Raw genomic sequence first — 26,631 nt, 5'->3', positions numbered from 1 at the left:
TTATTATCTGTGTGACATGGGGAAGTCTCAATCTCTCTGAGTCTCTGACTCATCTATAAAAAGAGGTGACTGGACTTGATACAGAGTTCCTTCTAGCTAGAGATTCTGTGACCCCACAGTCAAAGACAGTGACCAGAGACATTAGCTGTTATTGTCCTCTTAGTGCCTGGATGGCCATCGCTCCCCTGGACTTTCTTCAATTCCAACTGTTCCTGTACCCTCAATCCAAACACCTCATAGAATAGGGATGATTTCTGGCTCCTGGTTTCCATCTAGCTTAATTTAGTACTCCTTGACCTTAGCCTTGGGCTACTGGTCACAAGATGTTGACATAAGACGTCCCTCGGCAGAATCTGCCTCTTTTTTCAGGATGACATGAATATCTCAGAATGTATATAAATAGGGACTCATTTCACTACTGATTATAAAAAGGAAGAGCTACTCAAACACCCCAGTGATCCAATTTTAGAATACAGAGGAAAAAATATTCCCTCTCCCTCCCCCACAAAGGACTTTAATGCCTCTCCAAAAAAATCTTTTATTATGCTAAAAGTAAACTGTGGTTGTCTTTAGGCAACCTACACCATGCATCTGATTACGGAATATGAACCAGCCATTCCAGTGGGTGTCACAGTCTACTTTGGTTAAATGTCTTTGGTTCTATGTCCCAGCCCATCACTACAAGCTACTGTAGTCTCTGGACACCCAGCATTGGGGGCTGGGTTCATTATGTTCTCTTGTGTCAAAGAGCAACTAAGTGGGAGATTCTCCAGGGGTTGAGCACCAGGAGAACATTGACTGTCTTCCTCTACTTCCTTGGTTGGCTTCATAGGGAATTTAAGTCTGACATCCCCTGAACTGATTAGTGAGGTACTGTGGTCCTCAGAATCTTGGCAGACATAGGGATTACAAAGGTCTTCTGTTTCTACAGCACTGACTAGGTGGGTGGTTCTCAGGGGTCCATCCACATGTCTCTCTTGGAGCACAGTGGCTTCTGAGATTTCAGAAGAACATGTTGGCTGCTCCAAGGCTCCTTTTAAGGAATTTCCTTTCTTTCTCTCTTGTCTAGGAGCCTTTGTCTTCTTTTTGAGGGACCAGTTTTTCAAAGTGGCCACTCCATTCCTTAACCATGTGCTAGGTTGAAGAGTTAAGGGCTGCATTTGAGAAGACCACTCTACATTGTCTTTTTTAATACAAAGTGGGTGGCTGCTGGCCAATCCTGGGGAAGGGTTGAATATGCCAGAAAAAGGGCTACAGAAGTCAGGAGAGAGTTCCTCTGGTTTCCTTAGGGTTGAAAAAGTGCAATCAACTGGTGAAGAGGTTTCTGTGGGAATAAAGACTGAGTGTTCAGAAATCTGGGAGAAAGCACTATCTTGGGAGCTCACAGAAGAACCCGATGGTGATGTTCCTGGTGATGACAAACTAGAATAGCTAGTTCTTGAGCAAACATTTAACCGTGGTGGAATAACAGGCAACATCTTTTCTATGTTTTGGTTTGAGGCATTACTCTTACCCACCTCAATCCCCATAATCAAACTCTGATTAATCAGTTTTTGACCTTCTACTTGCAAAGACTGGTGGCGCTTGAGATAATCCTCATCTCCAAAAGAGAGTCCAGCATCACAATTTGTCTTGTGTATGTTTTTTGAAGAAATCCCCCTGGGATAGGTGAGCTTACAGTCTAGGTAGTCTATGTTTGGCTCTGAGCAGCGCCTCTGCCTTTGCAAACTTCTGAGTCCAAGTGTTGTGTTTGATGGGGAGTATCCAGAGTGATTGGGGCCAAGGGTTTGGCTTTTAGAATGATCCTGCAATGAAATATTACTATAGGATGCCACAGAAATGGTCACAGGTTTGGATTTGAAGGGAAGTCTCACTGGAGTACCTTCATGACTAAAAAAGGCTTTTTTCTTCACGTTTTGGTTTGTGGTATTTTTCTTCTCCACTTCAATCTGAGTGACTAAACCAAGCCCTCCTTGTGAGGGCTGTGGGTGTTTGTGAGTGTCTTCATCTCGGTGGGAGAGGATAGCATCACAGCTGGACTTGCGGAGCTTCTTCTGATAGAACTCCCTGAGATAGGTAAGCTTGGAATCCAGGTAGTCTATGCTGGGTTCAGAACAGCGCCTGTGTCTCCTCCAGTTTTTCAGAGCATCTACTGCAGCTGTGGACAAATAACCAAGTGTGTTTGTGCCAACTGGCATGTTCTTGGAGCAGTCTTGTGCTGAAGCCTTACTGCAGGATGCCACTGGAATGCTCAATGGCTTGGATTTAGAACGGTGCTTCAGCAGAATTTCTTCATTTTTAGGCTGATCCAAGTCAAAATCACTCAGAGTTAAAATGCCTTCTGATTCAGGTTGGTCCAAATCACAGTCACTCAGTGTTAAGACAGAGTCCATGCTACGGCTGTCCTGACCCAGCTTCTTTACCAGGTCACTGCAAGGAGCATCTACCTCATCATTCAGCTCATTTTCTAAACTGTCGTAGGAAGAATCATTCATTTGGAAGCCAGACATACCTGTCAAAAAATTAAAATTGGGTTAATAAAAAAATATATTTTTATTTGATTTTTGTTTCCAGAAGCACTTTTCAAATTTTTTCTCAGAAGAAAAGGAGTAACTTACAATCTTTCACATTTTAGTTGAAGAACTAGGACATTAGTTATTTTGGCAGACACACTCACCCTAGTCCTGTGCCTATCCAAGCTCTTGATTAAATGAATTTCCCTCTAACAAGATTTTCTCAGTGTAATAAAGATGAGTCATAAAGCAAAGAAAAAATAAAAAGCAGAAGGTGGCTCATGCCAAAAGTGCCCAGACCCTGCCTATATCATCCCAGCCTGTTCAAAGAGACGCTAACAGGTAAGTCTGCCCAGCCAACCTTTTATAGAGAGATGGTAACTAGGGGATGTAGTTTTATCTCAGGAAGGACCTTGGAGATCATCTCATTAAGACATTTCATTTTACAGATGAAACTAAGGTGCAGAGAGAATGAATGAGTCATCCAAGGTCACAGAGCAAATGAATGTCATATCTAAGACTAAGGAGAAGCTAGCCTCTAGACTCAAAATTCTGTGCTTTTCCAGACATATCATGTTGCCTACCTACTTCCCCTTTGCCAAAAGAAATGATAAACAGTCCCTGCCATCATTAACTTCTCTAGGGAAGGGTCGTGTCTTATACTTTTCTTGTATACTCCTGAACAGCACCTCACTAGGAGTATAGCAGGTTCTCATACGTAGCTGGTGAATGAATTAAAGGCCTTGTGAAAATGTTGGTAGTTTGGTGTTCCCCTAATCTCAACCTAGTTTCCCTCACCCTTCAGTTTAGTCTTTGCCCCTTTGAAAGTCTCAGGGCCAGTACACTTTCAGCAACTTGCAATCCCCCATGATGGTAGAATAGCTGGCAGATACGAGGTGTATTTTTAGGGAAAAAAAACAATCCAATGATTCGTGATACCTGAGGCATTGTCTCTGTCACAGCTGATTGAAATCTCTCTCAAGAGGGAAGTGATTTCTTCTCCAAATATCCTGCAGGAATTTTCAATTAGAAATTGTACAAGCAGAGAGACCTGTAACAGAAAAAGAAAAAAGGAAATGGCATTTTCCATAGTCTGTGCACCTTGTTTGACATATGCCTTCCCAATCCACAAAAATACAAAAGAGGACAGAGAAAATTCTGTTTCTCAGCAGGACCTTGAGCATGGAGTACAAACAAGAGGATTCAAGACTGCTTTTCATTTTTAATCCTTAGACTTAAAACTATGAAGTTATAGACTTTCCCTAAGATCTAATCTTAATGCTTTAGTGTCTACAACTAAAAAATTAAGATGGTATTAATGTACCTTTAGAAGGACAGGAATGAACTCATTTTTTTTTATTAGTTTGTAAAATCTTGAGCAGATAATCATTTTAATTCACCTTATTACCAGGGAGAATGGATTATCACAAGACTGTGAAGGAATAACACGTGCAGTTTGGTTGAAGGGGGGCAACAGGGTTGAAGGCAATCTTTCTTATCTGCCTGGCCACAGAGGGGTGTGTGTGTGTGTGTGTGTGTGTGTGTGTGTGTGTGTGTGTGTGTGTGTGTGTGTGTGTGTGTGTGTGTGTGTATGTGTGTGTGTGTGTGTGTGTGTGTGTGTGTGTGTAGATATATGTATACATACATATATGTGCTATCTATATACCCATTTATCTGTCTATATCTGGCTTTGGCTCCCATTATGGGCTCTCTGTCTTTGTCTCTTTGTCTGTCTCTCTCTCTCTGTATGTATGTGAATATGCATGTATAAAAGTATAAGTGTATTTATCTGTGTATCTATCTCTGGTCCCCACTGTGGGCTCTCTCTGTCACTGCATATAGATATTCTCTATCTCTGGCCTCCATCATGAATTGTATGTACATATATATGTACGTATGTATGCACATAAGTTTGTATGATGCTTCCTTAGTATGCCCTTGGACTACGTCTCAACTTACACATAGCTAGGAGAAAGTCTAGAAATGGCAGCTGAATTTGATAACAATAATCTTGGAAAGCTCAGCTCAAGGGCCACATCCTGTAGGAGGCCTTTCCTGATTCTCCAGCTGCTAGTTGCTTTGCCCCCTCCTCCAAGTCACCACACATCTGTGTTTTGCAAACATTTATGTACATATCTTCACTTACAGAATGTAAGTTCCCTGAGAGCAAGAACGGCTTTGTTTTTATCGAAAGGCAACATGCTCCACAGTTCAGGTGGAGCTCAAAGGGGAGAAATGGCCCCATTGGTATTATTCAACCTTCTTCACAACCTTCCTGTTGAAGGCTGGGATGAAAAAAACTCCAGATTCAATTCTATCTGGAGAAATTACAATTTTTAAATGACTACGTATCTGCACATCCAAAATGTTTAAAAACTGGTGCTGAGATTTCAAACATCGGGCGGGTCCTAAGTTTAAAGAATTAAACTCAAGGTACCTTCTTAGTGAATTCATTCTCCAGCTCAGGACTGGCAGAAGATGGTGGCCAAAGGATGCTGGGAGCAATGCACACTGCCAGGTTAAAAGCAGTCATTTGATTTGATGCAGATTGTTGTTCGATGTTGTGCAACATCCCAAACAGATACCGCAGAAGAATGACGTTGGCTCTAGGAAGCTGTTCCATTAGCCTGAAAATTGGAGAAAGAAAAAAGGTGTTCTTAAAGCAAATCATTTGGCTTATGTGCTTGTTTTTCTTTTTGCTTTTTTTAAAGAGGAAAAGAGAACTGTGTATTTTTCATATGCTATGTTCACAACCAAATAAAAGTGCAAAAGAATGTAGAAATGTCAGTGTCATAAAAATACATTGCCTGGAATTTTTTCTGAAACCATTACAATGTGGTTTAACTTAGGTAAATTTTATTCACACCTGAATTTTTACACCCACACCCACACACCATCACCACCACCAACATCCCTGTAACATTCCAGAATATGGTGGGGTAAAAAATTCACAAAAGCTTAGTGATGAAATTCAATGGCAATTAAATTTAATGTGTTAACTTCATTTCCAAGGGAGCAACACTGGAATGCAACCTACAAGTGAGAGCCAACTTTTGCCAGTTATTACTCCTACGACTATCCAAAGAATTCACTCTTTAGTTCCTCCAACTCTTACCATCTGCATGGGTAAAAGTCACTTCCCCTTCCTTGCTCTGTTTCCTCATGTGGGTTTATTCCTCTTCTGTGACCCTGGACCTTTAATTAAGCCTTCATATCACAGGTAGGAAACTGTGATCCAACTTCCTAGGGAGAATTCTGAACCCCTATTAATATGTACCTTGTAAATGAGACTGGAGCAGATCAACCTGTTTATCTGAATCAGCTTTCATAACTGGTCACCATCATTAGGCCCAAGGAAGGGAATGCAGAAGTCCTTGGTGACGCTTCTTCACTTCCAAAAGAATGCTGGCACTTTGTGACCAAACTTGATCAATGAGGCTAAACACTTTTATATGCCCAGATTGTAGAAGGCATTGGCTCCCCTGTTATACCACCCTGGTCTCTGTTTTCAGTCTTCTGACACCTATATCCCTGCCCCTATAATCCTAGGATCCAGTGACATTTGCTTCCTTACTGTTTCTCCCACTTCCCAACTCTGAGTATTTTTTTAAAATAATTTTACTTTCCCCTAATTATATGTTAAAACTATTTTAAACATTTTTTTTGTTTTTTGAGTTCCAAATACTATTCCTCTCTCTCTCTCTCTCCTTCTTTTCCCCTCTCCCTGAGACAGTAAACAATCTCATATAGGTTATACATCTAACTTCAAATATTTTCACATATAAATTCTCTCAATAGATTGTGAGATCCTTGAGAGTCTTTTTTTGTATTCCCAGCAATTAGCACAGTGCCTGGCATGCTGCTGTTGTACTGTTGTATATGACTCTTTGTGATCCTGTTTGGGGTTTTCTTGGCAAAGAAATTGGAATAGTTTGTCATTTCCTTCTCTAGCTCATTTTACAGATGAGAAACTGAGATTGACAGGGTTAAGTGATATATCCAAGGTCACACAGCTAGTAAGTGTCTGAAGCCAGATTTGAATTCAGGAAATTCCTGATTCCAGGCCTGGCACTCTATCTATTGCAACACCTACCTGCCCTGACTGGTATATAGTAGGTGCTTAATTAAAGTTAACTAACTGACTGACAACAAACCTATGGGTGCTGATCTATAAAGATCCATTTGATTCAGGGCCAGGTGTTTCTGAATAAAACCCTCTAAACTTCTGTCTCATGGCCATGGTCTTTGGTGATATTCAGTGACCACCCCGCCCCTCATTTTCAGCCTTTTTTTCCCCCTCTCAAATCTATATCTTTCCCCTTTCCTGACACTGGCTTTGGTTATAAAGCAGGGATTTTCTATAAATGATAGTGAGCAGTTGCTCAAATACTCAAATTTTGAAAATACCCAAGAAAAACAATTATGCTGAGAGGATGTATCTAAAGAGCACAAAACCTAATGCAGGCATACCAGTGATCCCTGTAAATGTTTCACACCACTGAAAAGCAACATGCTTTCAGGAAGACCTCTTCCAGCACACCACCACAGCGGCTGACATGAGCAGGCCAGTCTTGCCAGGATTTTCCCCTTAATGGAGAACTTTTGGAGGTTAATAATCCTAAAATTCACACTTTCTTTTCCTTTGGGGCCAGCAAAGACAAAGCCTGTCAGCTGATGAGGTCAGTCCCATCTGATTGTCTAGATGTATGCTTTATTGATATCAGAAAGCCCAGGAAGATGGGACTTCTACATTTTATTGATAGCCTTATGGATTTTAGTCACACGTTATGTCTATTGCAGATTCAAATACGCAGAGGCTTTGCCATGGTCCTGTATCCTGTATTAGCAACAATGACAGTGGCATCTCTCAATCTATTTTTAAATGGCTTCCCAAGGGTTTGAAGAGAAGACGTCTGCTCTTTTAGCAGACAAGCCCATAAACTATAATCCTTTCCCACTCCCAGAGTCTCCCTTGTCTATGTGCATTTTGGAGGCATGTACCAAGTACCTCTTAACTCTCTTTATTTTCTCTTCATCATTCCCTTGATCCATGATGCAGACCCATTCGTCAAAGAGATCAGATGAAAAAATACTTCCTGGAATGTTTCGAAGAAAATCCTTTACAAGAGAAAAACAGAAAACAAATTTTTAGGCATCATGTTATGACAGAGTATATAAACATAATAAAATCTGTAGAGAAAGTACTTTGCGGAGAGCTCAGTGCACAAACTTCTCCTATTTCCCTCTCCCCCTCAGTCACCTAAACTTGAGAGTTGGCATTTAGATTTGGGGTTTTGGTCATGACTGATATGAGCAAATATAGGAGGATGTACTGTTTTTCCTAGATGAAAAATGGGTATAATCAGGACTTAAATTATCAACTGGAGGAGAGGAAGGATCACAGCTTTGCAGGAAATACTACTAAAAAAGCAGCTGATTGTATCTTAGAAGACTTACCTATCAGGACTGCCTGGTCGTAAGTCTATTTATTTACACTACTGCCTTATTTTCCCCAACAGAAGCAATACATACACTACACCTTCCCCTCCCCCCTCCATTATTCTTTCGTTATTAAACACTGGTGATTAAACCACTTCAATCTGATACTGTGAGCACCACAGGACAAAATCCTTGGGACAGGTCTTGGAGAGAAAGGTATTAAATAAAAACATAATATGAAGACTGATCCTGGGTTTGAAGAAGCACTTCTCCGGAGTGAACAGATTAGAGAATTAGTTTTATTCTCTTTAAAACAGAAAATTGGCTTGGAAGGAGGAAGCGTTAAACACATACACCCACCCACCACCACCACATCTTGCCACAGATTTCCTACTATGTGCCCTCTGGATTGCTACAATTTTGTATCTCACAACGTCTGAAGCCTGAACAGGACCCATCTGCTGAAATCAGAGAAAATGGAGGGAAATTTAAATGCTAAACTTAAAAAAATTTAAATTTGGAATGGACAGATCCATTCAGGGCACCTGGGCACAAACGAGAACAATGGAAGTGTTGGCTTACTAAAGGGTGGCCTGGAAAATTTACAACCCTTCATAAAGGAAAGGTGGTGAGGAAAAGCACTCAGACCTGTTAATTTATGACCCTCGGACTCGCCAGTGCTAGCCTGAGGAGTGCCTATGGCACTGCTTTTGTTAGGCTATAAACCAGACGACCACTGTCAAGGGTGTCACAGAGTATTGTGTACACGTGTCTTTGCTTCCATCTGAGGGTGACTGAGTAGCCTACTAATGATGACCTGAAGAAAACTCCCTGGGGCTCTTTACTGAATCCATGGCTTAGCAGGAAGAATGGATGGTTTACAGCAGAGGTGTAAAACATGCAGCTCGCGAAGGTGCCCACAATGCTCCCAAGAGCTCCCTCCCCATATCATACTATAATGTAATTGGGAAATATTCAACAAAATAAAAATACATTATAGATAATATGTAGTTTCCTAAGTCAGAATGCAGCTGGCAAGGATCCTTAAGTATGGTTTAGTGGGCTTTGTTTCAATTTGAGTTTGATATCACGAGCTTACAGTACCCAAAAGATATTCTTGGTATTCCCTCCAGTCTCTTTCTGGGCCTCCAGAAAAGACCTCCATTCCTGGTTGTCAGGGCAGGGGTACCACGGGAACAGAGAGTGGAAGTCAGCATCATCTGTCCACAATATCTTATTTTCTTTTGTAGTGCTTTCACTCCTTGGTGTTGAAATCACTTCTGTAAATAACAGCCCTTGAATGTTTGGGTTTTGTCCTGTGGTGAAATCTGGCTGAATAGAGCTGTGACTCACACACTCTTTCTGATTGGAATTTGGACCTCTTTTCCCCAGGATTCTTTTTTCCTCCCACCATGTAGATTGCTTTCAGTGTCCCATATGTACTAACTGGTTTATTCACCATTCATAAAGCTGGCTTGCTGGTTTCCTGGCCCCTATGTCCACATGGATGTTGAGACATTAGAAGACCCTTGGGAAATGTGATGGTGGGTTGGAGCATAAGATTATGACACCACCATTCCCAAAGGCCCCTTATTAGGGTCTCTGGGAATAAGTCCATCATCAAACACTAATTTTTAGGATGGTTTTTCGCCCCTTCCTTACTAACCTACTGCTTTCTGGGTTGAGGCCTATGAGCTCAAGTTGGTCATGAATCAAAGAAGATATTACAGGTGAAATACTTTCTCCACCTTCAAGTACTCTCTGTATATCAGTTCTTTTTCTCATACTGTCTTGATGAATCTGACAGCCTGAGACCTAGACAGATCCATATTGTCGACAGAGTATCTGTGAAGCCTACCCTTCTGAAGTTAATCTGAATTTATTTTGCATGTAGTTTTTATTTACTTCTCTGTGTAAATGTCATTTTTCTCCCCTCCCCAATGCTCAGCAGATCCAGTGTTTCTTGAGGACAGACATGATTATTTTTGACTTTATAGGTTCAGAGGCAAGCATTGGGCCTTGCATGCACTAGACACTTAATAAATGTTTGTCAAAAAGGACTGAATTCACACACTGTATTCCATGGCCAGAGACCATACTCAAGGATGGTTAACCACCCTGAAAATGTGTACTGATTAGAAGGTGGGGCCAAGGCAAAAGAGTCTCTCTGTGGGTGGGTGGGGGTTAATCCACTGCAGATAAGTTAACCATAAGGGAACGGCAACCTGAAGTACATGTCTTACTGTGAATCTCACAAGCTCTAAAAAGTGGAGGCAGCATGAGAAAGTGGAAAGCACTTGGGAGTTTGAGGACCTGGGTTCAAGTTCTGCTTGTGCTACTTCCTAACTATGACCTTGGGCTGGTCACAATCTCTCTTGTCCTCAGCATCCTCAGCTGTAAAATGAGGGGGCCAGAGTAGATAACCTCTAAGGTTTCTTCCAGCTCTAAATGTATGAGCATTTTATCTTTATATGCACAGGAAAATCCCTTGTTAGGTACCGTAGTGACAAGGTTAAGCCAGCACTTCTGCTAACTATGTTAAAGTCAGAACTGTAAGCAAATCAGACTCATTGGTGGAAGCAGAGAGAGGGTACGTAAATTATGACATGACCCACAACAGTAACAGACTGGTTTGTAGTCTAACAAGATGATTATTTTTGGAAACAGGGACACAGGAAGGCAATGGCAAACCCAGACCCTTAGATGTATGGGTAAAAATCAAAAGCTCCCTACAAAACCTTTCATTTCACCCCATGGCCCACCTAACCTTTGATGAGAGACATTCATGGCCAATAGGAAGTTCCGATTTTTCTTGCTCTAGTCCACCTTCTGGAAGAACCCAAGATTGGTTCTTTTACTGTAGAACTGACACCCCTTCCTCTGTTAAATCTACCAGATTTTCAGGATCTCCAATGAGCTTTAGCTACTTTGAAAGTCAGCTTTAGAAAAGAGGCAAAAAAAACCAAACAACTTTCACTCTGAAGAAAGGGAATGACACCCCCTTTGAATCACAGTGGAAAATGTACTATGATGTGTCTTGAAGAGAAGCACCATTAAACCTAAAACTTAGACTTCAAAGATAATGACTTGTAACATCTCAATGAACTCTGCCACAGCTGGAATAACAAGTTATGAAATTCAGCGACCATCACAGCTGAGCAGAGGACCTGAAATCACAGCCAGGGCTTCCTAGTGGGCAGGCCCTGAATTATAATCCCTGAGCTGTAGCTCAGCTGAGTGCTTCCTCCTCTCCCAAAGCAAAGCTCAGGTCACCAGCAAAACTTTCAAGTTCACATGAGAGCCCATGGTGGGAGGGAGGAGGTTGGTGGATGTGAACTTTGGCCAAAAGGTTTAGTGAATCAAAGCCATGGGGTCTTGGACAACTCTTTCAAAAACAGTTTGATGTCTTAAACTTCTTTTTAACTAAAGGCCATGCAATTAATATGGGAATACTTCAGGAGCTCTTCAGAATAGCTGGAAGATGTCTGCTTGCTTTCACAATAGTAGGAATTTTAAAAATACTAGAACCATGATTTCATTGCTGTAGGGAACACTCTGAATGTACAAACTTCCTCTAGTAAAGCACATTGGCTACCAATTCTGCAACTCCTCATCTTAGTAAATTGTTTGGGTCACTTTGAGTTTAAGTGACTTTCTCAGCATCGTACCATCAGAACCCAGGGCTTCCTAACTTTGAAGTTGGCTCTCTGGCTATTATGTCATGTTGCTCATAATAGGGGTGTTAACAATTACAACAGTAATATAATACTCAAAGCATTTATTTAGTGCCTACTGTATGTTGGCATTGTGTTGGGCACTGGGGAGTAAAAAGACAAAATATGAATAGCTCCTCCCCTCAAGGAGCTTACATTTTGTCAGTGGAGGCCACTTACCTCCATGGTCCTTTGTTGCTTTAAAAGAGTGAACACTAAGGAATGGGTAATAACTCTAATGAGTTCAAATGAGGAAGAGAATTCAAATGTTTACTCATATTTTACGGATGAGGAAACTAAGGCTTAAACACCTTACACTTTTGTGTAAAGGAATTACTATGTGGCACAACCAGGATTCAAATGCAGGCATTCAAAATGCGAAAATGATTTTTTTTTTCTCTTTTAATAGCCAATTTCTTCATCACCACATGTACTTTTGGAGTGGGAAGGATCCTTAGACATGATCTAACCAACCACCTCATTTTATGGATGAGAAAACTGAGGCTTAGTGAGGGTCAAGGGACTTGTCCAAGGAGCAAGGGGAAGAGTCAGGATCTGAACCCAACTCCAGTCCAAATATTACAAATTCCCCCTCTGTTGGACTGAGTTTCAGGATAGGTGGTAACAATTACAGGAATAAGCTTGTAGTCAGGAACTGGGATTACTTAACCCTCTTGGAGCCCCAGTTCCACATCTTCAAAATGAGGAGGGAGGCAGTATGGCATAGATCAGTAGAGGGTTAGGCAGACCTGGATTTAGGTTGCCCATCTAGTGCTTGCTATCTGTGTCACTCTCTTTATCCGCATCAGTGGAGAAAGTTTCTCACTGGGATACTCCCAAGACAAAGAAATCATAAGCCTGGACCAGGCTTTAACTCAACATGTCCAAAGCTGAATTCCTCGCCCAGTCCCCCAATCTTCCTCTCTTCTTAGTTTTCCTTTTACTGCAGAGGACACCATTATACCTCCCAGTCACCCAGGTTTGTGATCTAGGTGTCATCCTCAACTCTTTGCTCTCATCTTTACCCCAGTACTATCCAGTATGATGCCTAGTCCTGTTATGTCTCTTCTCTATGTCTCTAGCACTGCGACTATCCTGGCTCAGACCCTCCTCACCTTACACCTGGCCTATTAAAATAGCCTTCTGGTTCATCTCCCTGATTCAAATGTTTTCCTACTCTAGTCTACCTTCAAGCTACCAAAGAAGTTTTCCTAAAGTATGGGTCTGGTATGTTACACAGACCCCCTTCCCCTTCAATAAACTTCATTGGATGGCTATAATTTCTAGGAGCAAATATAAAATCTTCTGCCCCTTCAAAGCCCTTCATAACCTGGTCCCTTTCTGCCCTTTAATTCTTCAGTCCTGTCTGACTCTTTGTGACCCCACTTTGGGTTTTCTTGGCAGAGATTCCAGGCAAAAAATTTCCTTCTCTAGCTCACTTTACAGACGAGGCAAACAGGGTTAAGTGACTTACCCAGGGTCACATAGCTAGTAAGTGTCTGAGGCCAGATTTGAACTCACAAAGAGGAGTCTTTCTAACTCCAAGAGCAGCACTCTATCCACTTTGCGAGCTAGCTTCTATATACATATTTGTAACTATTCACTTGATGTTTATATCTATTTTTATTTGTACTTGTTGTCTCTTCCAATAGAATGTAAACTCACTGTGAGTAAGGATGATTTTATTCCTTCTATTTATACCCTCAGCACCTGGTATAATACCAGGGAACATAGTAGGTGCTTGGCTGGTTGACTGATCTAACACAGCAAAAGCCATATTTCTGAAACCTAATCAAATGCACTTTCTTCTCCAATATTTGCTGGTGGTTTAGAGGAATTAAGCTCCACACAGAATGAGTACAAAATGATTTTTCTAAGGTATTGGCCCAGGCATTTTAATTAGGCATTTAATTAGTTGACTGGGAGGGATGAAAACATGATTATTTGTCTTTGCTAGAATCAGAACAAAAATCTCTTGTGAGTCTTTCCCTGATTATTTATTACATTACCACCATCTTCTTATTGTCTAGCTAGCCTGTTGATTTTTTCTGTTTTGTGAAGTATGGTGACACTGCACAGAGCCCAGTGAAGCCAAGTCAATCAACTGACTTCATTTCTACTCCTGGTTTTCCCCAATGGGACGAACATTTACTGAGTTTGTCAGGCCCTTGCCTTCACCCACTAGGCAATGCCCTTGATGTGCTATGGGAATGGTGGGCCTGAAACAATGCACTGCTCCTATCCTATGTCTTCCACAGCAAGGGAGAAAATAGAATAGGCAGGTTTAGCTTGAGAAACCCCATTTTTGGTGCTGTTTCAGGGTGCCTAAGAACAGGCTGCCTCTGATAACCTATGTGAAACCCCCCAAATTGGATACTGCTCAAAATCAAGGGGACAACTTTTGCCTTTTACACAGTGTACATCCCAGGCCCCTTATTCATGCAGCACTGAACTCTGATTTTCCTACAGCATATAAAATCCAAGTTGATATGTTAACAAGCCTCTCTCACTTCAGTGGCATGAAGTGTTCTCCTCACTACTGATATGTTAAAGAATATCCCAGGGAGAGAGTCATGGCAAGGGGCCAACAAGGCCACATAAACGAAGCCTATGGAGAACAGGGGGAGAGGCCTGGAGCTACCTGAAACAGGCATTCTTATAGCTCAATTACTTCCACAGGGCTGTAACAGCCCATAAAGTCAGTCCTCAACAGCTGAAATGCCAGCTAGCCAACACACTCCACAGCTTGCACTGAGACTTAACTGTTCTTGTCCTTGTTTACATTGGTAAATCAGATGCTTTGAGAGAGATGCTTTGAAGTTGTTGTTGAGTTGTTTCTGTTGTGTTCAACTCTCTGTTACCCCATCAGAGGTTTTCTTGGTGGAGACACTGGTGTGGTTTACCATTTCCATCTCCAGCTTATTTTTACAGATGAGGACACTGAGGCAAACAGGGTTAAGTGACTTACCCAGGATCACACAGCCAGCAAGGGTCTGAGGCCAGATTTGAATTCAGGAAGTTTGGCATTCCTGATTCCAGGACCAGCATTCTATCCAATTCACCTCCTAGCTGCCCTAAAGTACTACCCAATAGAACTGAGAGTCACAGTGCTTTACAAAAATGTTGAGCTAATAATGCTTATATAGCATTTTATGGTTACAAAGAGTCTTCTAGATACATCATTTCCTCAGATCCTCACAACCCTGGGAGAAGGAACAGTGGAATTGTGGATATATGTGTATGTAAGGCTTTATTTTTCTTTTTCAGTGACCAAAGTCTATTTTCTCTATTTTTATGAGACCCCAAACTCTTATATGCACTTCAACCTTTCTTGACTTTCATCAGCTGAATGCAGACTTGCTTCCCTAGAAGGATGCTAGGAGACCCTGTGCACTCTCAGATGGTTTCTAAAGAGCAATTCCATCGGGTCTTACAATACTGTTGTTTGTTACCACACAAAAATGTATGGGTTGAACTTTCAGACCGTACTGAGGAGCAAGGAATATCTTCCACAAAGTTTCAGTGGCCTTCATCATTTCACATTATTATCCATTAATAATGTAATATCAATAATACTGACAGATTATGTAACATATAATACTAATATAATATATAATAACATAACACATTAATAATATATTATCCATTGGTCCTGCCTTGAGGTCAGGGTTTCCTGCTGTAGTCATTATTCTCAAAGAAAAACCTGGTCCAACTCAGCTCCAGCGTGCCCAACTCTATAGAGTCTGAGTCTTGATTAAACACTTTTTTTATGCAAATAGTTCACTCATAAGCCTGTTCTCTGATAAGTAGTGGTAGCTTTATTTAGAGCTGAGACATCAAATGAACTAATCTACCATGATGCTTCTGGGATGTAAAAAAAACAACCAGGGAAAAAAGAAAAAAAACAAAACCTTAAGATCTTTAAAATAAAACCTGTAGGTTCATTGTCCCATTTGTTGCCCTTCAGACTCTTTAAGGGGATCATGACTTGCTCTTGAATCCCCAGGTTCTAGCTCTCTTAAATTAGCCTCATGTGCTCAAAGAGGATCAAAAAGACATCATGAGATGCTGAGATCAATGGATAGTTTTTGTCTAAAAAATTAACTCTCAAAATGAGGATAATACTAGCATATACCTCTCAGGGTTGCTATGAAATTTAAATGAGAGAATATTTGTAATGCATTTTGCAAACCTTAAAGAGCTATAGAAAATGTTAGCTATCATCATCATCATCACCACCACCACCACCACCATCATATCTCAGCACTTTTCCTCTGCTCTTTTCCTCTGGGGAGGTTAGTTATACCCAAAAGTAATCATTTCTCATTCTACCTCCAAAAAAAGGGACAGAGGATTCATGAGAAGGAAAGCATTAAACCAAAAAATTGCTAAAATTTTGGCTTTTTCTCTTCCAAGTCTGCTGTGTCTACTTCATTTTTCTCAGTTGGCTGGCTAGAAGAGCCAGCTTCAGGGGTTTCTCTGATACCCTGGTGCATCAGATTTCCACACCTCAAGAGGAGTCTGGCCCAGCCCTATTACATTCTCAGTTCTTTGTAAAGTTCAAATTTTGGCTCATCGGGGACTAATCACACTTTTTCTAATGCTGCTGAAATGAATGTAACTGCCCTCTTGCAACACTACTTTCTCAGTTTTGTGCAACAAATGAATGATTTTAGGTGGGATAGGTCTATACAGAACCTCAAAATTGATTAAATACCTCCAAAACACTGGCAAGATGCCATGAATTGCACATGTGAATATATTGTAATCTGCAGGGGATACCAGGAAGCTCATATATAGACCAGGACTCAGATTGCATTTTTTTTTTTTGCATCATCCACGATAGTTTTATAGGGAACAGATAAAACATGCGTATTTATCATAGTCCATTTGTTAAGAAATAATATCTTGCACATAAACTCATGAGAAGAACTAGTCAAAGCTCCCCTCAAACCTTCCCTGATCTCCCTTAAATGAACGCCTTCTCCTTTTGTTGATTCCCTCCAGTCATCTTGCTTGCACATAGTTGTTTACATTAGACTGTAAGCTTCTTGAGAATAGGAACTGCATTTTGCTTTTTCTCCATTACTTAGCACAAAGCTCAGTACAGAGTAGGTGCTAATACATGCTTATGGACTGACCGAGTATAATTCCACTCTTTCCTCGTTTCTGCTTTTCACTTATACTTCCTGGAACAGGAGTAACAAGCCGCTGGCATTCCGAGCCATCTCTAGTTCTGTGAAAAGTAAACCCTTGATTGGTGGTTCAGGGTCTACCTGGGCCTTCTTTCCCTCAAAACACCATGTAAAGCAGCCATTGACTCTAACTGCTGCATTCTAAGGTTGTGAAGAATTTCTGAAGGAAGACATTTTAGAAAAATAGACCAATTAATTTTACCACCAATTACCATGTGACCTTGTTTGTGTAAGAGGGACTGTGATGAATGAGAAAGGAAGGGAAATCTCAAAGATTGATAACTTTGGGCAAGAGAAAACCTTTTCTGGGTCTTGATTTCTTCTTCTGTAAAGTGGGAGGGGCTAGACTAGGTCGTATTGAAGGTCTCTTCCTGTTCTGTTCTATGGGTCTGTAATTAGGATAGGAAATGGAAGAGGCCCTCCTTGTGACTCAATTAATTCCCATCTCATCTTCACATTTTTCAAAAGTGAAGGAAAAAAATGAGAGGAAGAATGACACAAGTAACTATTTTAGCAATAGCATGCTGTCTCTGAGCAATTTTATTATTTCAGAATTAAAACTGATTTTTTTTTTAATTTCAAAGAAATGCAAAAAGTGTGGAATTTTATATTTTGTCCTTATTGGGAAGTTGTGAGGCTTTGAATAAGGACAGGTTTATTTTGGTGAACTCATTTTGAATTTGTTTAAAAATTTATTTGAGATGCCTGGGGATTCTGTGAGGAGAGGGAGAGGGGAGGCTCTTGGAAAAGTAGGTGGTGAGGAGAGAGGTGTTAGAATATGTTAGGGATGCTGCCTGCAGTGGCTCATGGCATCTCAAAGTGGAGACTTTGAAAGTCTGTGGGTGCCAGCTTCAATTATATTTGGGAGAAGCTTTTATTTGTTTATTTTCCCAGAGACTATGAGTCCAACAATGTTTCTTGCAAATGGGCTAGAACCTTCAAAATGAAGGAAGCCAACTACAAGGTGCTTGTGCTTGCTAGAAACCCTGGAGCAGGGTGGAAGCCTTTTCCTTTTCCTACCTTTAAGACGCATGCTGTCACAAAAATGGATTCACCATCTAAATCCACCTCAACTCCGGAATTAAGTTTCTCCTTCAGCTCTCTGCAGGATTTGATATTCGCAGATAGCCTGAAAATGCCTTTCGTGAGAGGCCCTCTTTGATTTAGAAAGAAAAGCATGTCCTGTTGGGAGGGAAAAAAGAAAACAAGACAGTCTTTCACACACTCTGGCAAGTGAGTATGTTTTGTATGTTCTGGCACTCAAAGACTAGGCCCTGCCTACTAACAGCCCTGGGAAGTTGAGGTTCAAGAAAACACGTCATTAACATATCAGCTCAATTCTCTTGGATGGTCTAAAGTTCTCTCCCCTGCCTCCCTTCCCTGGTTTTCTGTTACACAGTTATTATGGCAATATGCCGTAAACACCATCCTTATCACAGCTGTCCTCCGGAAGCTACAATTCTCATGGATGCCTGTGGTAGCTCATCCATATTCCTCTGTCAGGCTTTTAAATACCAAGAGGCAGCAATGATGTAGTGGTAAGAACACAACTTCTAGTCAGAAAGCCTTTGGTTGGAATATTGCCTCAAATTAGTTACTAGACATGTGATCTTGGTGCTGGAGAAGACTTTTGAGAGTCCCTTGGATGGCAAAGAGATCAAATCTGTCAATACTCAAAAGAATTCAGGGTATTCACTGGAAGGTCAAATACTGAAGCTTAAATACTCTGGCCACAACATGATAAGACAGGAATCACTGGAAAAGACTCTGAGGCTGGGAAAGACTGAAGGCAAAAGGAGAAGAGGATGAGATGGATAGATAGTATCATGGAAACAATGAACATGAACTTGGACAGACTTTGAGTGATAGTGGAGGACAGAAGGGCATGCTATAATTCATGGGGCCATGAACAGTCAGACATGACTAAATGACTGAACAACAGTAAGTGTGATTCTGGATAAATCATTTCAAACTCCCTGTGCCTTTATGTTTGCCATAAAATGAAGGGGTTGGACTCTTAGATGGTCTCTAAGATCCCTTCCAGCTCTCAGTCTGCAATCCTGCAGATGATCTATGGTCATACTGACCAAGTCCTATCATTCTTCATTATTCTACGACATGGCTTCAGTCTTTGCTGAGCAACTACATACTTCACAGAGAGGTTGAAAGAGGCTCTGAGGTTCTCTCTAACTTGAAGGTCCTGATTCTAAAAACTTGCGTATCTCTCCATCTCCTTTTCTCAAATGTTTCATTCCTTTTGCCTTTGCTCCCAGAAAGCATCCTCCCCAACACACGCACACACACACACACACGCATACACACACATGCACACACGTGTGCACACACACACGCACACTTTTCAGCTTCTTTTTTATGTGTCTTCTCTTGTTAGAATGTAAGGTCTTTGAGGGCAGCATCTATCTTTGTGCTTGTACAAGTATACCTAGTGCTCAGCACACTGCCTGGCACATAGCCAACACTTAATAAATGCTTGTTGACTTGCCTTACCTTGAAAAACAGGTTCAAATCTGCCCCTACTGCAGGAAACCTGATTCAATTACAGTTTACTGATTTAATTACATCACAATCAGTTTTACATCCCCTCAGCACCTACAAATTCAGCATCACCAGTGTACCCAACTGGAAATTACTGCATATTGCGATATAAAAAATCTTTAATTTGTTTCATATATGTAGGTGATATTTCTTTCTATCTTTCTGTAGTGTCTAGTATAGTGTAGAGGACATAAGTGGGGGCTTGGGAAATGTTAGCTAACAGTATTTAATAAATGTTGATTTTCTAGCACCGCTACTCAGGTGGGGGCCCCCACCTTCTGAGGGGCAGAGATAAGATCTGAACCTGTGATTTCATTGATATAGGAAATTCTCTGGTGAGGACAGGGACAACTATAAGTTATGGAGAAGGTGCTCTTAGAAGTAGGAGAACACCTTCTCTGCAACTTAAGAGTCTTTTTAAAAATAATATTTTATTTTCTCCCAACTACATGTAAAAATAACAACATTTTTTTTAAAATTTCCTGCTCCAAATTCTATCTCTCCCTCCCCAAGATGGTAGGCATTCTGAAACGGGTTATACATATGTAATCATGGAAAACATTTTTATATTAGTCATTTTGTGCAAGAAGACTCAAACAAAAAGAAGGAAAGAAAGAAGGGAGGAAGGAAGATTCAATTCATAATCTTAAAAATGATGCTGAGAATACTGAGCTATTTGGGGACTTGCTCAGAGTCACCTAGCAAACTTGAGCCCAAGACAGGACCTGAACCCAAGTTTTTTATCATTCTATCCCCAGGGCTTAGTAATTGAATTTGAAGATCTCTGACTTGTTCTGCTTTAAAAAAACCCTGGGTTTCAAAGAGGGGGTCAGAATGGTGACAGGCTACTCAGGGCAATGGCCAGACAAAGTTGCTGGAAAGAATTTACCAAAGAGAAGGCTTCTGAAGAGATGATGACAACTACCACCACCATGACCAACCTCCAAGGCTGACTTGAAGGACCAAGGGCAACATTGTGTCCCCACCTTTTTTATTGCCATAAAAAGTGAGGATCCATATCTGGGACATGGGTAATGGGAGGACACAGCAGACATTCTAGTTCAAATAGCTTTGTGAACAAAGTATTGAACCAGGAAGTTAGCTCCAGGGTAGACAAGCAGGTCTGAGAGACATTTGTGTAGAAACTCGACAAACACACAAATTTACTAAGAGTCATTTAGAAGACAGTCCCTGCCCCTAAAGACCTTTACCATAGAATCCCACCCCTTTCCATGACAAATTCACCTATAATAGCACAAGTTATAGGACAGTAAATGCAGAGGAGAGACCTAGAGTGTTCTGAGACTCCAAGCTAGAGAGATAGTATGTAATCACAAAAGGGGCCTTAAAGGTCACTGAGTCCAACTTTTTGCTTAGGGCAGGAATAATAACAGCAAAGCAGGTGACATAGCCAGGGTGCTGGTATTTAGTCAGAAGCATCTGATATGGCACTTGCGTTGCTGTCTTTCCTGGACAGTGGGAGTGAAGCAAACCATAAAATATGACCCTGAAAAATCACTTTGGTAGTTCTAGATTTTACCCCACTGTACAATAGCTATTTATATAGTCTTTAAAGCTTACAATTCACTTTACAAATATCTCATCTTGGTCTGAACTCTGGTCTTCCTGACTCCAGGTCCAATGCTCTATCCACTATGCCACCTAGCTTAAAGTTGTTTGGTGACTGCTTCCCAGATCCCTAGTTCTTTGCACCACAAACCACTAGAGTTTTAAGATCAGGCTAGTTGACTTGTTCTGTTTGGTTCAATTATAGGGTCATAGATTTGGAGCTGGAATGGATATAAGGTCATGAAGTCCAATCTCCTCACTTTACATTTGGGGAAACGGAGGTCCTGAGAGGTTCAAAGACTTCATCTGAGTCAAATAGCTAGTGTCTAAGTTCATTAAGTCCATGCTCACGCAAGAATCTCTCTGACTCCTTTCTTTGTGGCCATCTCTCTTTAACTGGCCATATAAAAGTCATCCTGGGATCTGGTTCACCCATTCTCTGCCCATCTTCAAACCAGAGGAACTAGGAAGCATCCCTTGCTTTGTGTTCTGGATGTTTTGCCCCTTTCTTGCACAGAGGGGAAAGATAAGGTGAGGATGAGAGTTTAAGCATTGTTCTACCTCTGCTTTGACTCATTTCCTTTCTTTCCCCTTCCTGGAATGCTCTCCCTACTCATCAAACACTGAACACCAATTTCAAAAGCAACTGCATAGGTTATCATGCTCTTCTTTCCCCAAACACTTGTGTGGTATGGTGTGGTACAGAATGGAGGGAGACTCACCAAAACAGGTTTGGGCAGGTTGTCATTCTCACAGATTTCTGACAATGAAACCCCAAAGAGTTGCCCGGGCATCGGGGATGTTGGAGACACTGGCATGTTGTCTAGGTGAGTACTGGAACCTCTCCAAAAGGCCCAATTTATGATAGATCTCCTTCTTTTGAACATCTTCTGACTGGGATCTGAGGAACAACAAGATGCTTAGTAGGTTACATTCATTTCACTTAGGCTCTATTGCCATTGCCAGGCTTTGGTTTGGTTCTATGGCTTGAGCAGAAAAAAAAACAAACATGTTATAATGTGACCAGGTATATTACTTTGTATTCAGCAACAGAATCTCTAGGACACCCCTGCAACCAAGGTTACAAATTCAGGAAAAGATTTAAAATAGGCCTTCTTATAATTTATGCTAACAGAACTTCAGGATCTCTTCACACCCATTTTGGGGTCTTTTGTCAACTGTAATGTGTGTTCTGGGATGTCTAAGAGTCTTGGCACTGAATTTACCAAGATGGGAGAGAGTGAAGAAGAAGGGAAGAAAGCTTATTTGCATGAATGAAATAACTTACAAAGAAGGCTTTCCAGTCCAATACACATCTGTTTCCTCACATTACAGATGAAAATGGATAGAGAAAAGTGTCAAAAAGCTTGCTCAGTGATTTATAGGAAAGCAACAGCACAGTGAAGTAACAGAAAGAGGGAAAAAGGTTTTAAAATTATTTTTCAATGACACGTCCAGAACAAATCTTCTTTCTAATCTGCCCCTCAATGTAACAAACAGAATCAGAAAGGGCACAAGCATGTTGTGGGTTAGAAATTTTGTGATTCTTCTCCCTACCAAATATCAGTGCAAGACTTGCTTTTCCCTTTAAATAGGAGATTTTAAAAAACATATTGCATACTTACCTGTGATTTTATTACAACTTAGGGTAAAACAATAAACAGTGAGAGTTATTTCAGACCAACTTTCAATGAAGCTGGAGTTGGAAAGAACCTATCTTAGAGGTCATGAAGTCTAGTACATATGGGAAAACTGAGAGTTTAAGGGACTTTGCCACAATTACATAGCTAGTAGGCATCTGAGGCAGGGTTCAGGGATCTATCCATTACACTGTAATGCTGCCATTCACACTGATCTACTTCTTTGGGTTTCCAAAGTACTTTCATCACAGTCTTGCAAAATAGATACTTTATCATCATCCCCATTTTACAGATAGAAACTGAGATTCAATATTCACTTGATTTGCTGAAGTTCACACAGACTACCAAGAAGGACCAGGATTTTTAACTTTAAGACACTGCTTATCTCAAGTGCAACTTTCTATTCATGGTTTAGATGAAAGCGTCAAATTTGTAGATACTGCTAGGTGGGAAGGTAGAGCTACGACTGCTGGAAGAAAGAGTTAGAATCCAGTGAAATGTGGGCCAAATCAAATAAGAGGAAATTTTGGCATCATATCAAGTCCTGTATTTGGGCTCAAAATAACCAAGTGTACACGTGCAGAATGAGCAGAGGGCTAGACTGGGATCCAGAGCCCCCAAGTTTGGAGGCACTCATTTGAAGGCTGGGTGACCATTTATCAAGCATTTTGTGCACAGAATATACTTTGGTTAGTGTTTTGATGAAATGACCTTGAAGGCCCTTAGAATCCCAAGTTATGGAAATTTGCCTCCTGGTCAACATTTCAAGAGAATATTAATCCAAATATGAAGGAAGACACTGTTCTGAGTGTACTTGTTTCTACTGCATACTAAAACAAAACAAACAAACAAAACTCCCCAACAACACCCAATGGATGATGGAAATGAAGTGGGAAGGATCAGGAGTGTGTGAATCTGTTTACAATTTTATCAAAAAAACAAAAAACAAAACACCCATAAGATAGCTATTTTGCCCTCGTCAATAACAGAGAAAGAGCATCATCTTTCTATAGACTCAGGTTTTGTTCATACAAAATCTAATCCCAACACAGCCAAGTTCTTCCACTGGGAATGTCCAGCTTATAAAGCCTAAGGCAGCCTATATCTCCCCAGGCTGAATTATTCTGAATTCCATTTAATAGCTTTCAGGAGGTATGTGGTCATGAGGGAAATGCCAAATACTCTGCTTAACTGAAGCTCTTTCTCTCTGGCCCAAGATTCATCCCCTCTTCACCCCCCAAACTGTAAAAGGCAGAGAAGGAAACCAAATACATTCTTAAATGCTGGAGGGAATTCTGGCCCATTTTACCATGCCAATCTGTGCAAAGTTGTAAATACATGTCACATACACACAAACACACACACACACACACACACACACACACACAGAAATGTTTAAAGGAAATGCTGAGCTGCTCAAGACATCCTTTCCAGTTCTACCATTTCTAATGCTACCCAGATTTATTCAATTATTTACCCCCTCCACACCTTTGAGGAGGAATGTCCCATTGATCTGTTCTGAACTTATAAATCCAGTTGGTCCAAGGGTGTAGACAGAGGACAATATGGAAATTGTATCCTGTACTTCAACATAAATGCTTTCAGTTTTACTTGTGCCTTTTGTTACATGCATCATTCAGTTGTGAGTGCTCATGTTCCCTCTGGGATTGGGTGGAAAAATTTTACATTAAAGTTTACTCTCTTGTAGTGCTTTTAATGCATAACTTGAACTTTCTGAATGTCATGGGTTTATTGGGGGAAAAATACTATTGCCATTAAAAATGAGGATGATATCAACATAAAACAAACCAATTTCATGGAATGCAAACTAGCCTTTCCTATAACAAATCCGGGCAAGACTTTACACTGTGTTCATCTGTACCTGAATCAGGAAGGAGAATTTAAAAGTACAATTCCGAGAGTTCTTAAGAGCACAGGAATGAAGAGGAAGAGTCAAGATGAGTTGGGTTCTAATCCTGATCGCTATTTGCAGGCTGAACAACTAACCACACCACTATTTGCTGACTAATTATAATTACTGTTTCTCTCCAAACTTCAGTTTTCTCATGTGCAGACTGGGGGTATTAATAGCAGTGCCTTATACACAACAGGAACTTAATATTCATTGGATTGAACTGAATTGAATTGTACTTCCTAACTGACAGTTTTCATGGGCAAAGTGTGAGTGCTATGGAAATGTGAGTGATTATTATGTAGACTGTTCATTTTAGGGAAGGCTTAAGAATTATGACCTCCAAACCGGGGCTGCAGGCTAGACCTAGATGGACACATACAAGCTAGATGGACACATACAAGCTAGATGGATACGATACAAGCTACTAGAGGACAGATATTATTTTATTTTTGTATCCCCAGGGTCTAACATTGTTCCTGACACACAGTAGGCATTTAGTAAGTGCTTACTGATTGACTGACTAAAAGGGGGGAAAATATTAAAATTGTGTCCTTTATGCTACTGGTCTTGGGAGGTTGTGAACCTTCACTGTGATATCATATGATTATCAAAAAGTACTTTTGTGTTATATGAAGAGTGAAATACTTTGTTGCTGTTTTTTGAAATACATGCATGTACAGAGTAATATTCAAAATATCTCTTACCAAACAAGATAGAAAACATTACAAAATACAAAATGGATGACTTTGATTACATTAAATTGAAAAGTTTTTGCACAAACAAAACGAATAAAATCAAGATTAGAAGGGAAGAAGAAAGCTGGGGAAACAATCTTTTTCAGCCAGTCTTTCTGATAAAGGCCTCATTTCTAAAATATAGAGAAATGAATCAAATTTGTAAGACTATAAATCATTCCCCAATTGATAAATAGTCAAAGGACATGAACAGGCAGTTTCCAGATGAAGAGATTAAAGCTATCAACAGGAATATAAAAAAAGTTCTAAATCACTATTGATTAGAGAAACACGAATCAAAACAACTCTGAGGTACCTGGAAACTGGGGGTGTTAATAGCAGTGCCTTACACACAATAGGACAAAACAGGCTAACAGGACAAAACAGGAAAATGATAAATGTTGGAGAAGATGTGGGAAAATTGGAGCACTAATGCATTGGTGATGGAGTTGTAAACTAATCCAACCATTCTGGAGAACAATTTGGAACTAAGCCCAAAGGGCTATGAAACTCTCCATACCCTTTGACCCAGCAATACCACTTCTAGGTCTGTATTCCAAAGAGATCATAAAAATTGGGGAAGGGACACATCTGCACAAAAATGTTTGTAGCAGTTCTTTTTGTGGTGGTAAAGAATTAGAAATTGAGGGGGATGTCCACCACTTGGAGAATGGTTGAACAAGCTGTGGTATATAAATGTAATGGAATACTATTGTGCTATAAGAAATGATGAACAGGCAGATTTCAGAAAAACCTTGAAAAGACCTCTCTGAACAGATGCTGAGTGAAGTGAGCAGAACCAGGAGAACACTGTACACAGTAACAGCCACAGTGCACCAGACTTGGTTCTTCTCAACAATGCAAGGATATAAGACAATGCTATCCACAGCAGAGAGTCTGAACACAGATGGAAGCTCACTATTTGCTCCTTTTTTTGTTGTTGCTTTCTTCCTTCTTTGCCATGGTTCCTTCCACTGGTTCTAGTTCTTCTTTACAACATGAGTAATGTGAAAATATGTTTAATATGAACGTATATGTAGAGCTGGTATCAGTCACACTGTCTTGGGAGGGAAGGGAGAAAATTTAAAACTCTTATCTTATAGAAATGAATGTTGAAAACCAAAAATAAATAAGTTGATTTTTAAAAAGTATCTCTTGTTGTAACCTAGGCAGTTACCTTAATTCTAGTGCCTTTTCTCTGTTTATTATTTCCAATTTATCCTGTATAAAGCTTATTTAAATGAAATTTTTTATATGTTGTTTCACCCATTAGATTGTAAGGTACTTGAGGGCAAAACTCTTTTGTATGTCCAGCACTTAGCACAGTACCTAGCACATAACAGACACTTATCTTCCT

General features: G+C 40.5%; 1 protein-coding gene across 3 annotated transcripts in view; it reads right to left on the bottom strand.

Moving 5' to 3' along the window:
• Positions 1-524: 524 nt before the first annotated feature.
• ARHGAP20 (Rho GTPase activating protein 20) overlaps positions 525-26,631 on the bottom strand; it is a 165,383-nt gene continuing 139,276 nt past the window's right edge. For all 3 annotated transcript variants that reach the window (XM_072611160.1, XM_072611161.1, XM_072611162.1), the window contains 6 exons: positions 21,708-21,886; positions 17,881-18,042; positions 7,522-7,631; positions 4,951-5,140; positions 3,453-3,564; positions 525-2,512 (listed from right to left, as the gene is read on the bottom strand). In XM_072611160.1, coding sequence (XP_072467261.1) covers positions 645-2,512; positions 3,453-3,564; positions 4,951-5,140; positions 7,522-7,631; positions 17,881-18,042; positions 21,708-21,886 — 2,621 coding nt within the window. In that variant the 3' untranslated portion in view covers positions 525-644. The remainder of the gene's footprint in view (positions 2,513-3,452; positions 3,565-4,950; positions 5,141-7,521; positions 7,632-17,880; positions 18,043-21,707; positions 21,887-26,631) is intronic.

Source organism: Notamacropus eugenii, chromosome 5 (assembly GCF_028372415.1).
Source record: "Notamacropus eugenii isolate mMacEug1 chromosome 5, mMacEug1.pri_v2, whole genome shotgun sequence".
NCBI classification, from domain to species: Eukaryota; Metazoa; Chordata; class Mammalia; order Diprotodontia; family Macropodidae; genus Notamacropus; species Notamacropus eugenii.
The sequence above is the reverse complement of the archived record's forward strand: the minus strand, read 5'-3'. Positions and strand labels throughout refer to the sequence as shown.